This window comes from Crotalus tigris, unplaced genomic scaffold (assembly GCF_016545835.1).
Source record: "Crotalus tigris isolate CLP2741 ecotype Arizona unplaced genomic scaffold, ASM1654583v1 scf7180000018040.1558517, whole genome shotgun sequence".
NCBI classification, from domain to species: Eukaryota; Metazoa; Chordata; class Lepidosauria; order Squamata; family Viperidae; genus Crotalus; species Crotalus tigris.
Window position 1 is genome coordinate 602,316 of NW_024096790.1, and position 13,230 is coordinate 615,545.

At 38.0% G+C, this 13,230-nt stretch overlaps 1 protein-coding gene across 4 annotated transcripts in view; it reads right to left on the bottom strand.

Annotated features, from left to right (window-relative positions):
• Nucleotides 1-13,230, bottom strand: part of CCDC88C (coiled-coil domain containing 88C) — a 99,322-nt gene that overhangs the window by 45,779 nt on the left and 40,313 nt on the right. For all 4 annotated transcript variants that reach the window (XM_039346948.1, XM_039346950.1, XM_039346952.1 and 1 more), the window contains 3 exons: nucleotides 11,220-11,278; nucleotides 3,321-3,404; nucleotides 1,494-1,634 (listed from right to left, as the gene is read on the bottom strand). In XM_039346948.1, the coding sequence (XP_039202882.1) occupies nucleotides 1,494-1,634; nucleotides 3,321-3,404; nucleotides 11,220-11,278 (284 nt within the window). The remainder of the gene's footprint in view (nucleotides 1-1,493; nucleotides 1,635-3,320; nucleotides 3,405-11,219; nucleotides 11,279-13,230) is intronic.

Below are 13,230 nucleotides of genomic sequence, written 5' to 3' on the forward strand. Positions count from 1 at the left end.
CTTTTTTCACCATTGAATTTCATTTTGTTAGATAGCGCCCAGTGTTCAAGTCTGTCCAGATCCTCCTGTATCCTAAGCCTGTCTTCTGGAGTTTGACTATTCCTGTGGTGTCATCTGCAAATTTGATGAGTTCCCCATCTATCCCCTCGTCCAGATCATTGATGAAGATGTTGAAGAGCACTGGGCCCAGAACAGAGCCCTGGGGCACCTCACTACATACTTCTCTCCATGTAGATGCGGTTCCATTGAGGACCACATGCTGAGTATGGCCGGTCAGCCAGCTATGGATCCATCTGGTGGTGATGCTGTCTAACCCGCATTTTTCTATCTTATCAAGTAGTAGGTTGTGATCTACTTTGTCAAATGCCTTAATGAAGTCCAAGTAAATTATATCCACAGCATTGCTCTGGTCCACTAATTTTGTCACTTGGTCAAAGAATGCAATAAGATTTGTCTGGCATGATCTGTTTTTGACAAACCCGTGTTGGCTTTTAGTAATGACTTTGTTTGCCTGTAGGTGTTCGCTGATTCGTTGTTTGATTATCTTTTCCAGAATCTTCCCAGGTATTGAGGTCAGGATGATAGGTCTGTAATTTCCTGGGTCCTTTTTTTTTTTCCTTTTTTAAAGATGGGAAATACATCAGCTCTTTTCCAGTCCTCTGGTAATTCCCCAGTGCTCCAGGATCTTTGAAAAATATAGTTCAATGGTTCTGAGATCACATCTGCCAGTTCCTTAAGAATCTTGGGGTGTAATCCATCTGGTCCTGGTGATTTGAACTTGTCTAGGCTGGATAGGTGCTCACTTACCATTTTCTTGCCTATCTTAACTTGCATTTCTATTTTGTTTTTTATGGCACTATTTTTGATAGGTTGTTCTGTTTTTTCCCTTTGTGTAAAGACAGATGCTAAAAACAAGTTAAACAGTTCTGCTTTCTCCCTGTTGCTTGTCACCTTCTTGCCACTTTCACCCACTAATGGACCAATCGTTTCCTTCACTTTTTTCTTATTTTTTACATGTTGAAAGAAGCTTTTTTTTGGTTATTTTTTGACTTTGGTCGCAAGCCTTAGTTCATTTTGAGCCTTAGCTTTCCTCATTTCATCTTTGCAGGCTCGGGTTATTTGCTGATATTCTGACTTAGTTATGTGTCCCTCTTTCCACTTTCTAACTTGTCCTTTTTATCTTTCAATTGATCAGAGAGTTCTTTATGCAGCCATGCTGGTTTCTTTTGAGAGCTGTTATTTTTCCTCTTTGTTGGTATTTTGCTAGACTGGGCCTTTATTATCTCACTTTTTATCTCACTTATTTTATATTAATTTTGAGAAAAATGAAAAAGATTAAGGATGCCTTAATTTTTATATATTTATTTTATATATATTATATATATTTATTTAATAAAAGGCTCATATTTGAACAACAAGAACAAAATTTAATATGAGAGTGTTGAAGTTAAGAGAAAAGGAAAGTCTAAAGGATGCCAGCATATTATACATACCTCTGTGCACTCATCTCTCTCATCAATCAGCCTCTTAAGGTGAAAAACCATATTTCTGGAAAGGGACTCTAGTTCTTCTGGAGCCATATCTGGTAGTTCTAACCATTGCAAGTCAAATACATTCTCTTGATTATGGGTTATCTGAAAGTAAGAAGGGTTAAAAGCCATGTTTATTTCTAGATATGAATAATAGATGATTCAGCCAACAAGTCTGATCCTGGCCTTGGTATAATAAATAAACAATAGACCAAACTGTACAGGTTTGTTAGCCACACCCACTAGCATAAGAAGCTTGCATAAGAAATTGTACCAGATTACTGCCTGGCAACCCACTTCAATGACAGAAGGCCTTATTAAGATTTTTTTCTCCAGGATCTTTTCTCTTGGCTTACTCTATTTTTGCAAACCATCTGCACATGTTATCCCTGCCCAGACTGTTCCACTTAAGTTCCAATGTACACATTGTAGTTCTACATAGTAAGTGATGTTTAAGAATGCCAACTAAATAAATTAGATTCTAATAACTTTTCAGTATAATTTATGATAAATTGTTGTAATACTTGTTTATACCAATATGAATACTTTTATCTTGATTTATCAAATTATTCTTCCTAAACCCAAACACTTTGACTTCCAGCAGTAGGAAACCATAACTGGGGAGACTTTGGATGAGAAAATGAAGAGACTGGAGAAGGGTACCCAAAATGTTGGCGAATCCAAGTTACCAGGCAAACTGAAAACCTATTGATCTGCTCCTGCTATCATATGTGCATTATTTTAGTGAAAAAACATTGTATTTATTTTAAGCCATTGATTAGATTTTCCTTAACAAAAATATAGTTGCTAGGAAAATTAGAAATCCAAGATTTTAGTACAGCTAATAAAACAGTCAAAAAGGATATGTTTCAAGGCTATGCTTGTTATTATACTAATAGCCAGTGGTCAAAATAAAAAAAATACATTATGAAATTAAATACAGCTGTAGTTTTGGAATATCTATTTAAAAATCAAAGAGCAATTTTAAAAAATAAAAATAATGATCTTTTGCAATAAAGTCTTATTTCTTCATCCACGCAATTCAAGTTTTTCCTGATATAGTAAATATTTAAAAAATCAACATACAGATGCAAATAACATTAATCATCAATTTAGTATACAGGTTAATGTGCTGAATTTAGACTAGGGATACTAAGATTTAAATCTCCATTTCAACAGTGGGCTGATTGAGTGACTCTGAGCTGGTCACACTCTTTCTCAAATCAGCTTGAATTGCTGAGGGGGTGATAAAATTAGGGGAAACACCCAGTGGTGGGATTCAAATATGTGAACAATCGGTTCTCTGTGTGGATACCACTTCCAGAAGTCCATTCTGGGCCTGGCCAACAAAAAATTAGCTACCGGTTCTGCTGAAATGGTGCAAACTGGCTGAATCCCACCACTGGAAACACCCCTTTCCATGTACCCTGCCTGGAGTTCTCATGAGAAAAGTTGAATATACTGTAAATACAATAATAAGAATTACAGGACAAGAATGCAGTGACTGAAAAATGTGTTTGTATTATACAACCCTGAAGAATAGCTAAATGTTGGAAAAGGCAACACTCAGATGGGAAATTTATATATAATATTACCCTTGGTGTTGTTATTCAGTCTCCTGACATTCTTTTTAAAAGGATGGTGTTGGGTATGAACTGAATTATAGTGACAGAACAATTAACTACTAAGCTAGGTTAGATAAATAGGATGGAGAAAATGCATAATCTGGACAACAGAAAGGAAGTCTTATTATAAAAAAATATTAGAATTTTAAGGTAATTAGAATGTCACCTCCTGGATATGTGAAACAATTGCAGCTTGCGTTTCAATATCTAGCTGTTTTATTCTTTCAATGAATTCTTCTTTTCTTTCACACTGTAAGCAAAAAAATAATAATGAATGCATCTTACACAAGTTTACCAGGAACACAAATACAAAGCATTTTTATTATTCTGAATATTTAGAAATTCAATGATATATTAATGTAACTAGGGAGGCGTAAGAAATTTCATCACAATTTAGAAAGTGTATGTCAAGTATGATTTAAGTAGTTAATAAATTATTTCCAACTGCTGAAGTCCTAACCATGTGACAAAAAGTTTGACCTTGAATCCTGGTTCCCATAGTTATTTTAGCAGAACTATGTATGACTTTTGGCATCTTAACATAGGACTGAATAATTGGAAATAAAATATAACACAACTGCATGAATGTCTAAATCTGGTAAATGTTGCTAAGAGCACCTGAATACTTATAACATCAAATTAACCCTGCAGATGTTTGAACTATAAATCTCAGCTTTCGTAATATAAACCCGGAAATTGAAACATAAGGTATTTCTTCTGAAATTCCGACATATATATAAGAAAGAGTTGCTAAAATAGTCATCATTTACATTTTAATACTAATATATGTATGTATACTGTATGAAAGAAGCTAATGAATAAGCAAGATCTGTACTAGTATTTTACTAATACATGCTACTGTAATATAGTGGACACAGAAATCTAATTTCAAAGTTCTGTACAGCCAAGAGCTTCAATACGATTTTAACATTAATGGACAAGATAAAATGAACTTTTAGTTTTAATTCTCTATTACAACTGTGTGGTACTTCGATCTGACCCCCAAAAGGTGTTTGCTGTGAATGCTGCATCAGTCTGAAACATCATAAAACTGTTGCTGTGAAAAGTATCTTTTGGAAATCAACTCTAAAATGTTATACAGACCTATTTCCTATATTCTATTCTTCTTTGAGTAAGCATAAGGTATATTTTACATTATAATAGCAGTAATCTTCTATTTAATTATAGAGTGGGGAAGACCCATGATAGTATTTTTAATTCTAAAATGCTTATGTCATTTAGTTCAAACTATCTAACCTTGAAAAATAATCAACACTATGTACTTTGAACCACTATGCATTTTTTAAAATTAAACAGGTTACTAGGATGGAAGAGGTTATAAAAAATGGTTTGCTTTGGTTTGGTATTTTACTTCATCTGACAAATTATTTTTTACCAAATTGTACCAAAAATGAGCAATTCTATTTTTTTAGTGAATCAACAGTATTAAGAGGAAGTCAGACTGTGAGTATTTTGTTACCATGTAGTTGTTATATAGCTCGTGACACAATCACTCAATTATACTTCTACTCTGTTGAAATCAAAATGACTCTTGGCACCTTATAGCGCATAAAAATTAAAACATACACAGTTCAATGAAAACCAATCCAAATCACAATAACAATGATCACATCAATCACCACATAAAAACATAAAGACACACAAAGCAAGAAGACAATAAGGTGGTATCAGGGATAAACTTAGGGAAAGCCTCTGCAAAATCTACTCTGTTTTTTTAACATTTTCCAGAAAACCAATCAGGAGGCCGTTTCAAAGAACCAGTACTGACATAGAAAAACACATTCCCAAAACTTTTTAAAAATGTGAGATTTTAAATTGTTTCTCCCTAACTGTTCTAATAATTCAGGCTGAAACTAGTCCAAAAGGTGGAGGAGGGAACTAGACACAAAGCTATACTGGACTTAATTCTAACTAATAGAGAAGAAGTGATAGAGGGAGTTGAAGTTGCCAGAACCTTGAGTGAAAGTGACCACGTCATACTGGAATTTAATATAATGCAAACACTAGCAACAGAAAACAATCCGGCCAGTGTCTTAAACTTCAAAAGAGCTGACTTTAACAAATTCAGACAGAACCTAGGAAAGATCCCATGGATGAAAATCGTAAAGGAGAAAACAACTCAAGAAGCGTGGGAAACTCTGAAAAATACAATCATAAAAGCCCATACCACCACAATACCACTGAAAAAGAAAAACAGGAAATTCAAGAAGAAACCAGCATGGTTGCACAAAGATCTCTCTGACAAACTGAAAGACAAAAAGGACAAATACAAAAAATGGAAAAAGGGGCACATAACTAAGGCTGTTTATCAGCAGACAGCCAGAACATATAAAGATGAAGTCAGGAAAGCGAAGGCTCAGAACGAACAAAGACTTGCAATAGAAATCAAGAATAATAATAAAAAGTTTCTTCCAACATATTAACAACAAGAAAAAAGTCAAGGAAACTGTAGGCCCATTAAAGAGAGAAGATGGCAAGGAAATAGCAGGCAACAGGGAGAAAACAGAGCTGCTTAAATCATTCTTTGCATCAGTCTTCACACAAAAAGAAACTATAGCCTAACATACCAAAAAAAACCACTGCAAAAGACAAACTAGAAACAAAAATTAAAATAAGCAAGAAAATAGTAAGAAAACACCTATCCAACCTTAAGCAATATAAATCGCCGGGACCCGACAAACTACACCCCAGAGTTCTGAAGGAGTTGGCAGATGTTATCTCAGAACCATTGCACCATATCTTTCACAAATCCTGGAGAACCGGGGGAGTACCTGAGGATTGGAAAAGGGCTGATGTGGTTTCCCCATCTTCAAGAAAGGAAAAAAAACGGACCCAGGAAACTACAAACCAATGAGTTTAACATCAATACCTGGGAAGATCCTAGAAAAGATAATCAAAAAACAGATCTGCGAACAACTAGAAGCAAACAAAGTTATAATTAGTAGCCAGCATGGGTTTGTTAAAAACAGATCATGCCAAACCAATCTTATTTCGTTCTTTGTGACTAAAAGTGACTAAACCAGCGAAACGCTGTGGACTTAGTATTCTTAGACTTCAGTAAGGCATTTGATAAAGTAGACCATAACCTACTCCTTGGTAAGCTAGAAAAAGGTGGAATAGACAACATCACTACCAGATGGATCTGCAGCTGGCTGGCAAACCGTACTCAATGGTACTACATCCACATGGAGAGAAGTAAGCAGTAGGGTACCACAAGGTTCCGTCTTAGGCCCAGTACTCTTTAATATCTTCAACAATGACTTAGATGAGGGAATTGAAGGGGAACTCATCAAATTTGCAGATGACACCAAACTGGCAGGAGTAACCAACACCCCAGAAGACAAACTCAGGATCTAAAAAGATCTTGACAAACTTGAACAATGGGCCCTATCCAACAAAATGAGTTTCATTGTGGAGAAAAGCAAAGTCTTACATTTAGGCAGGAAAAATCAAAGGTACAATTAAAGATTAGGCGAGACCTGGCTTAAAAAAACGTAACTGTGAGAAGCACCTTGGAGTCCTAGTGGACGATCATTTGACTATGAGCCAGCAGTGTGCAGCAGCAGCCAAAAAAGCTAATATAATCCTGGGCTGTATAAACACAGGTGTTGTGTCCTGAGCCTGCAAAAGCAGGTTCGGGACTTTGCATTGGTCCCGGGCATTCCAAAAGCTGCCCGGGACCAGACAGAGCGGCACCAACCTTGTGCGCATGTGCAAGGCGCGAAAACGCTCTATTCTTATTGGTTGACACTGTCCGGGTTTCTGGCCATATAAAAAGGCCTGAGTGCCTTTTGCTTTTTGCTTGGTTGTTGTAGAAGGAGAATAAAGTGTTTGTTCATCATCGCCATGTGTCTTAATCATTCACACATGAACTAAGGACTTAACAGTGGCGACGAAGGTGGGATACTTTGCAAGCTGAAACAAAAGATTTAAGGACTTACCCAGGAAGTCCTGAAGAGGGGAAGACGGCGTCTGAATCAGTGTCCTAGCCTGCCAGTACAGCGTCGCTGGAGGGTGAGCTCGGCTAAAGGACCCTTTCCTCAAACAGCAGCTTGCAGAGGAAGTGAGTGGTGAAGGTCGTAAACTTTACAATGTCGAAGATTGGCCACTTGACTGATTTCGATGTCTCCCACCCAGAGAGATGGAATTTCTATGTAGCACGGGTGGAGAACTACTTCAGAGTAAATCAGATTAGAGAAGATGGCCTGAAGGCAGCGACTCTTTTGTGTACCTGTGGACAAGAAGCTTTTGACATCGCAGAAAATCTGGTGGCCCCTGCACCTCTGAAGTCAGTAACATATGCTGACTTGAAGAAAATATTGAAGGAACTTCAAGCTTCCAGCCAAAGTTATCCATCATTGCTTGGAGGCATGCATTCAAGCAGAGAGACCAGAGGTCGGGTGAATCTGCTGCAGACTTTATTGCGGCCTTAAGGCAAGCAGCTAGACCTTGTGAGTTCAAGGATCTGGAAGAGAGGCTGCGAGATCGCTTTGTCTGTGGCTTAAGAAGCAGAGACTTACAACAAAAGATTTTTTGCAAAAGAAGATGTCTCCTTCCAAGATGCGTTGTGAGAGGTGGCAGCTGAGGAATCAGCAGGCAGGGCTGTGAAGTCCTTGCGCCTCGCCAGGAATCCTCCAGACACAGCTACTGTCCATCAAGAGGACGCTCGAGAAGGATCAGAAGTGGATCCTGAAGAGGAAGTCGACAGACTTCAGCAGCCAGCTGAGAGGAGGCAGAAGGGACGTCTGGTCAAGGCCCCAGCATCTCTTCAATGCTTCAGGTGCGGAGGACGCCACAAGCGAGCTGACTGCAGTTTCGTTCCCCCATTTGCAGGGTGTGTGGCAGGCAGAGCCACATTGCATCCGTCTGTTTGGGTCGCCAGAAGGTTCAACCTTGGGAAGAATTGCTTCAGAAAGGTACCAGGGCCCCCAGACAACACAGGGTGGGTTTCTGCGCATTGCGCAGGAGCATTCTAAGAACAGGGACACACAAGCCCCTTAAGAAGAAACCTTCCATTAACGTAAGGTTGCAAGGGGTTCCCTTACTGATGGAGTTGGACACAGGGTCCGCTCTTTCCATTATTTCAATTAATACCTTTAAAAGGATTTGCAGCAGTAGTGGCCTTTGAGTTAAACTGAGGCCATCGAATCTAATACTCACTGATTTTCAAAATTCTATGGTGTGTGTTAAGGGGGAGGCCATCCTTAGGGTACAGTATAAGGATTTTGAAGGTTCCCTAGATGTGATGGTTGTTGGGGGTGAATGTACGAGTCTTATTGGACTTGGTTCGAGGCTCTGGGAATCCAGGTAACTGGGCTGCACAGTTTGCAAACGCTGGGCCTTGCAGAGGTTTGCAAGGAGTTTGCAGATGTGTCTAGTTCAGAGCTAGGATCCTACAAGGGGCCTCCCATTTCGCTACGGTTAGACCCAATCATCACGCCCATCAGGGTTAAGCCTAGGAGAGTACCTTTTGCCCTCAAAGGTAAGATAGATGCTGAGCTGGACAAATTGCTCCAGCAAGGCATTTTAGAACCTGTAGATTCTAGTCCATGGGAAATCCCAATAGTAACACCTCTAAAGGCTAATGGGGAAATACATATATGTGCAGACTACAAGTGTACACTGAATAAGGCATTGCAACAGCACGCTTATCCAGTCCCTGTTGTAAGCCACATCCTGGCCTCCCTCAAAGGGGGGGGCACATTTTTGCAAAGCTTGACCTGGCACAGGCTTATCAACAGCTACCTGTTGATGAGGCAGCTGCAGAGGCCCAGATTATTGTAACTCATAGGGGAACCTTCAAGGTCAAAAGACTGCAATTTGGGGTAAATGTGGCCCCTGGCATATTCCAAAGTGTCATGGAGAGCACACTTCGAGGTATTTCTGGGGTCTGTCCCTACTTTAATGACGTCCTCATCGCTGGGGAGTCATCTCAAAATTTAGCAGAAAGGTTAAGGGCTGTTTTGCTTCGTTTTAGAAAAGCAGGCCTTAAGCTAAAGCAGGATAAATGCAAGATAGGAGTCATTTCCACTGACTTCTTAGGTTTCAGGATTGATGCCCAAGGCATTCACCCTGTTGAAGCTAAACTACAAGCTATTCAACAAGCCCCAAGTCCAAGAGTGAGTTGCAAGCCTTCCTGGGGCTATTAAATTTTTACCATGCATTTCTCCCACATAAAGCTGCAGTGGCAGAGCCGTTACACAGGCTCTTAGACAAGCAGGCTCCTTGCAGTGGATTAAAGTCCATGACAAGAGTTTCAATGAGGTTAAGACCTTGCTCACTTCTAATGCTGTTTTAGCACATTTCAATGAGCAACTGCCTGTTTGTATTTGAATAATACAACTGCAAAAGCAGCTTGGGATGTTGCATTGGTCCCAGGCATTCCAAAAGCTGCCTGGGACCAGACAGAGCGGTGCCAGCCTTGTGCGCATGCGCAAGGCGCAAAAACGCTCTGTTCGTATTGGTTGACACTGTCCGGGTTTCTGGCCATATAAAAAGGCCTGCGTGCCTTTTGCTTTTTGTTTGGTTGTTGTAGAAGGAGAATAAAGTGTTTGTTCATCATCGCCTTGTGTCTTTATCATTTGCACGCGAACGAAGGACTTAACAAGAGGCATAGAATCAAGAACATGCAAAGTATTAGTACCGCTTTATAAAATCCTAGTAAAACCACACCTGGAATACTGCAGCCAATTTTGGTCACCATATCACAAAAATATTTTTGAGAGTATGGAAAAAATTCCAAGAAGAGCAACTAAGATAATCAAAGGCCTGGAGACTAAAACATATGAAGAACAGCTGCAGAACTTGGGTTTGGCTAGTCTAAAGAAAAGAAGAAATAGGGGAGACATGATAGCAATATTCCAGTATTTGAGGGGCTGCCACCAAGAAGAGGGGGTCACGTTATTCACCAAAGCACCAGAAGGCAGGACAAGAAACAATGGTTGGAAACTGATCAAAGAGAGAAGCAACCTGGAATTAAGGAGAAACTTCCTGACAGTGAGGACAATTAACCAGTAGAACAGCTTGTCACCAGAAACTGTGGGCACTCCATCATTGGAGATTTTCAAGAAGAGAATAGACAGTTACTTGTCTGAGATAGTATAGGTTCTCCTGCTTGAGCAGGGGACTGGACTAGAATACTTCCAAGATACCTTTCTATTCTATTCTATTCTATTCTATTCTATTCTATTCTATTCTATTCTATTCTATCCTATCCATTCCATTCCATTCCATTCTATCCTATCCTGATATAACTTCAAGTTGTATGTAGAAAATAACCAATGCAGGACTGGCTCATTTTACCATGTTTCCCTGAAAATAAGGCATTACTCCAAAAGATGCATTAGGGCTTAATTTCCTGTAAGGGCTTATATTCTTAATTTAGAAAGGAAATGAATGAGAAGGAACGTGATTGAGGTATATAAAACTTTGCATGGTTTGCATGAAGTAGACAAGGATAAGCTATTTTCTCCTTCCCGAAATTTTAAAACCAAAAGTCATCCAATAAAATGACATCTATATAGAATTTGGACAAAAGCATTTTTTTTACACAATGTGTAATTAAACTATGGAATTCATTACCATGAGATATAGTGCTAGCTACCAGCTTGGCTGGCTTCAAAAAAGTGTTGGACGAATTCGTGGAAGGCATGGCAGTCAGTGACTTAGCCTTGAAAGAGCTTTATTATCTCAGCTTGCAAACTGACTATGGAGATTCTCAATCATCCAGGTCACAGTTGTCTCAAAGATGCTGGATGGTGATGGTGGTGGTAATGAAAGGATTAGTTCTGACCATAATCCTTCCATATCCCCCCCCAAAAAAAAACATCTAGTCAGAACTGAGGAAACTTCTTGGAGGAGAAGTGAAACATCTTCTTCCTCAAGGAAAAAAAACATGTACTCCAATTGCCTTTTTTGGGGGGGGAAACACCTTTGAGATGATTGCAAACTGTGTTTAATCAAAGATGACTGACAGCCTCATGTAACAACTCTTTAACAAAATAATTTATTCAAATGAATTAGTAGCAATCAAAACCAAACTTACCTGTACAGCACAACCCAATACCAGAAGTAGCAGCTTTTTAATTTCATCCATACTTTTACCTAAGAAGCAAAAATTGGCCATTAATATAAAAATTATGAAGGTTTTTATTTTAAAAAGTATAATATCAGTGTAAAGTGTAAAATCAGTGGCAGACTGCTATTTAGGAGACTGCAAATCTCCTAAACAAATTTGGATCACAGTATACAAGGTGGTTTTATGTTGCATTTGTTTTTCTGTTAGGGAATATAAGCTGTTTATAATTTGAAATTATAACTGTAGCTCTCATAATTATCCTAAGTTATATAATGGAGTTTTAGAACAATGTATAATATTATAAATAGAATTTGATTTAGCATGATTAAAAGGCTGGAAATAATTCATTATGACCTGACGGATCATTGATCATTGATCCATACTAATTGAATTACAGCATACAGTACATCTTTTAATCATAACAAATATCTAATTTAGGTGTTATTTATCAAATATTTGTTTGTTAAATTTAAATTTAAATGTAAGATTAAAAATAAATGTGTCTTTGCCAAGTCATGGACTCTATAAATTGACCTACTCTAGGGGAACAATGTGTTACCCTTTCACGTCTAGTTTTGCATGACTAAAATTCATCCTCCTTGGTCCAGTTGAGCTAAAACAATCACATGTTCCCTGAAATAATTGTGCCTATTAAATCCTCCTGGGAGATAGCAGGAGGCGGCTGAAGTCATTCAGTAAAAAACCTTTATAAGCTGGGACTGATTATACACATAATGATAATTCTTCTATTTCCTGCTAGGTCACCTTAAAAAGAAAACAAGATAGTAGCCACTATTTCAACATTTACCCTTTCACTTGTTTGGGTTTTTAGAAAAAGCAGCAGTTTTTATTTTTAGCTTTCTCTACTGAACACTGAATAGATGGGCATGGTGGGAACAACGATGAAATACCCTCATCTGACATAGAATTAATGGGTACCATATATCCATTGTGACTTGATGTTTCACTCTGGAAAAATCTATTGCCTCTAAAAATGATTACTGTGTCTGTTTGTTTGTCTCTCTCTCTCTCTCACATACACACACACATACAAAATGTTTTTTTTCTTTATTAACTTCAACTATATATTTAGAAAAACTAGATAATTCCTTCCAGAAATCATTCTGGCATTAAAACTGAAATAGTTTTCAGATTTGTACGGAGACTGTGAAAGAGAAATGTGCATCTGGGTTAACAGATTCAACAAATTATGTCATTATTTAAATGAGGATTCTGGCTATAAGTTTTAAAAAAGTAAGTAATCATTCATGTCCTTTGAATAGTGTTGAAATAGCTTTTCAGTATTTATATTCTATATGAAAAGGGTAGCACACATTTTGATTATGCTTCCATTAATAATTTATTCATCAGCATTATATGCATCATCTCTTAGGTCCTTCCTTCTTTTCTTATATCTCTGCTTCACAAACTCCCAGGTTTTTAACTATATGTGAATCAGGGTCCACTTTACACATCTGATGAAGTAAAAACTGTCTTCCCTGCAAAAAGCTACCTGCCACAATGAACTGAAGACACCACAAAATGCTCCATCTTTTAAATTCGAAGAACAGATCTCATACAAGACCATCACTGCTTTTAAAAATTAACTCAGTGGCATTTTCCTTTTCCAAAAATTCCAAGGCAGCTGCTTTCACACTAGCTAACTAGGTAATTAAAATGGAAGGATTTGTAGTATACCCATCTGCTCCCCACAATGGGGCTAAGGTCTTTAGATCTTTAGGGAATAAAATCTAGTCTAGAAGCTTTTCTATAGTACAAGACCCCCACTCTCACAGTGTGAGAAATAGGGAAGAAACAGATGGTATGATTTTGTGGGAGACACCAAAGAGATTACAGCACAAAACAAAGATAAAATATAGACAAAGAAATAAGATTAGGAAAGTAAACAAGAAAAGAATGGTTGGAAACACTGATTTAAAATTAAGACATTTGATGCACCCAGATTGCTGGATGAAAA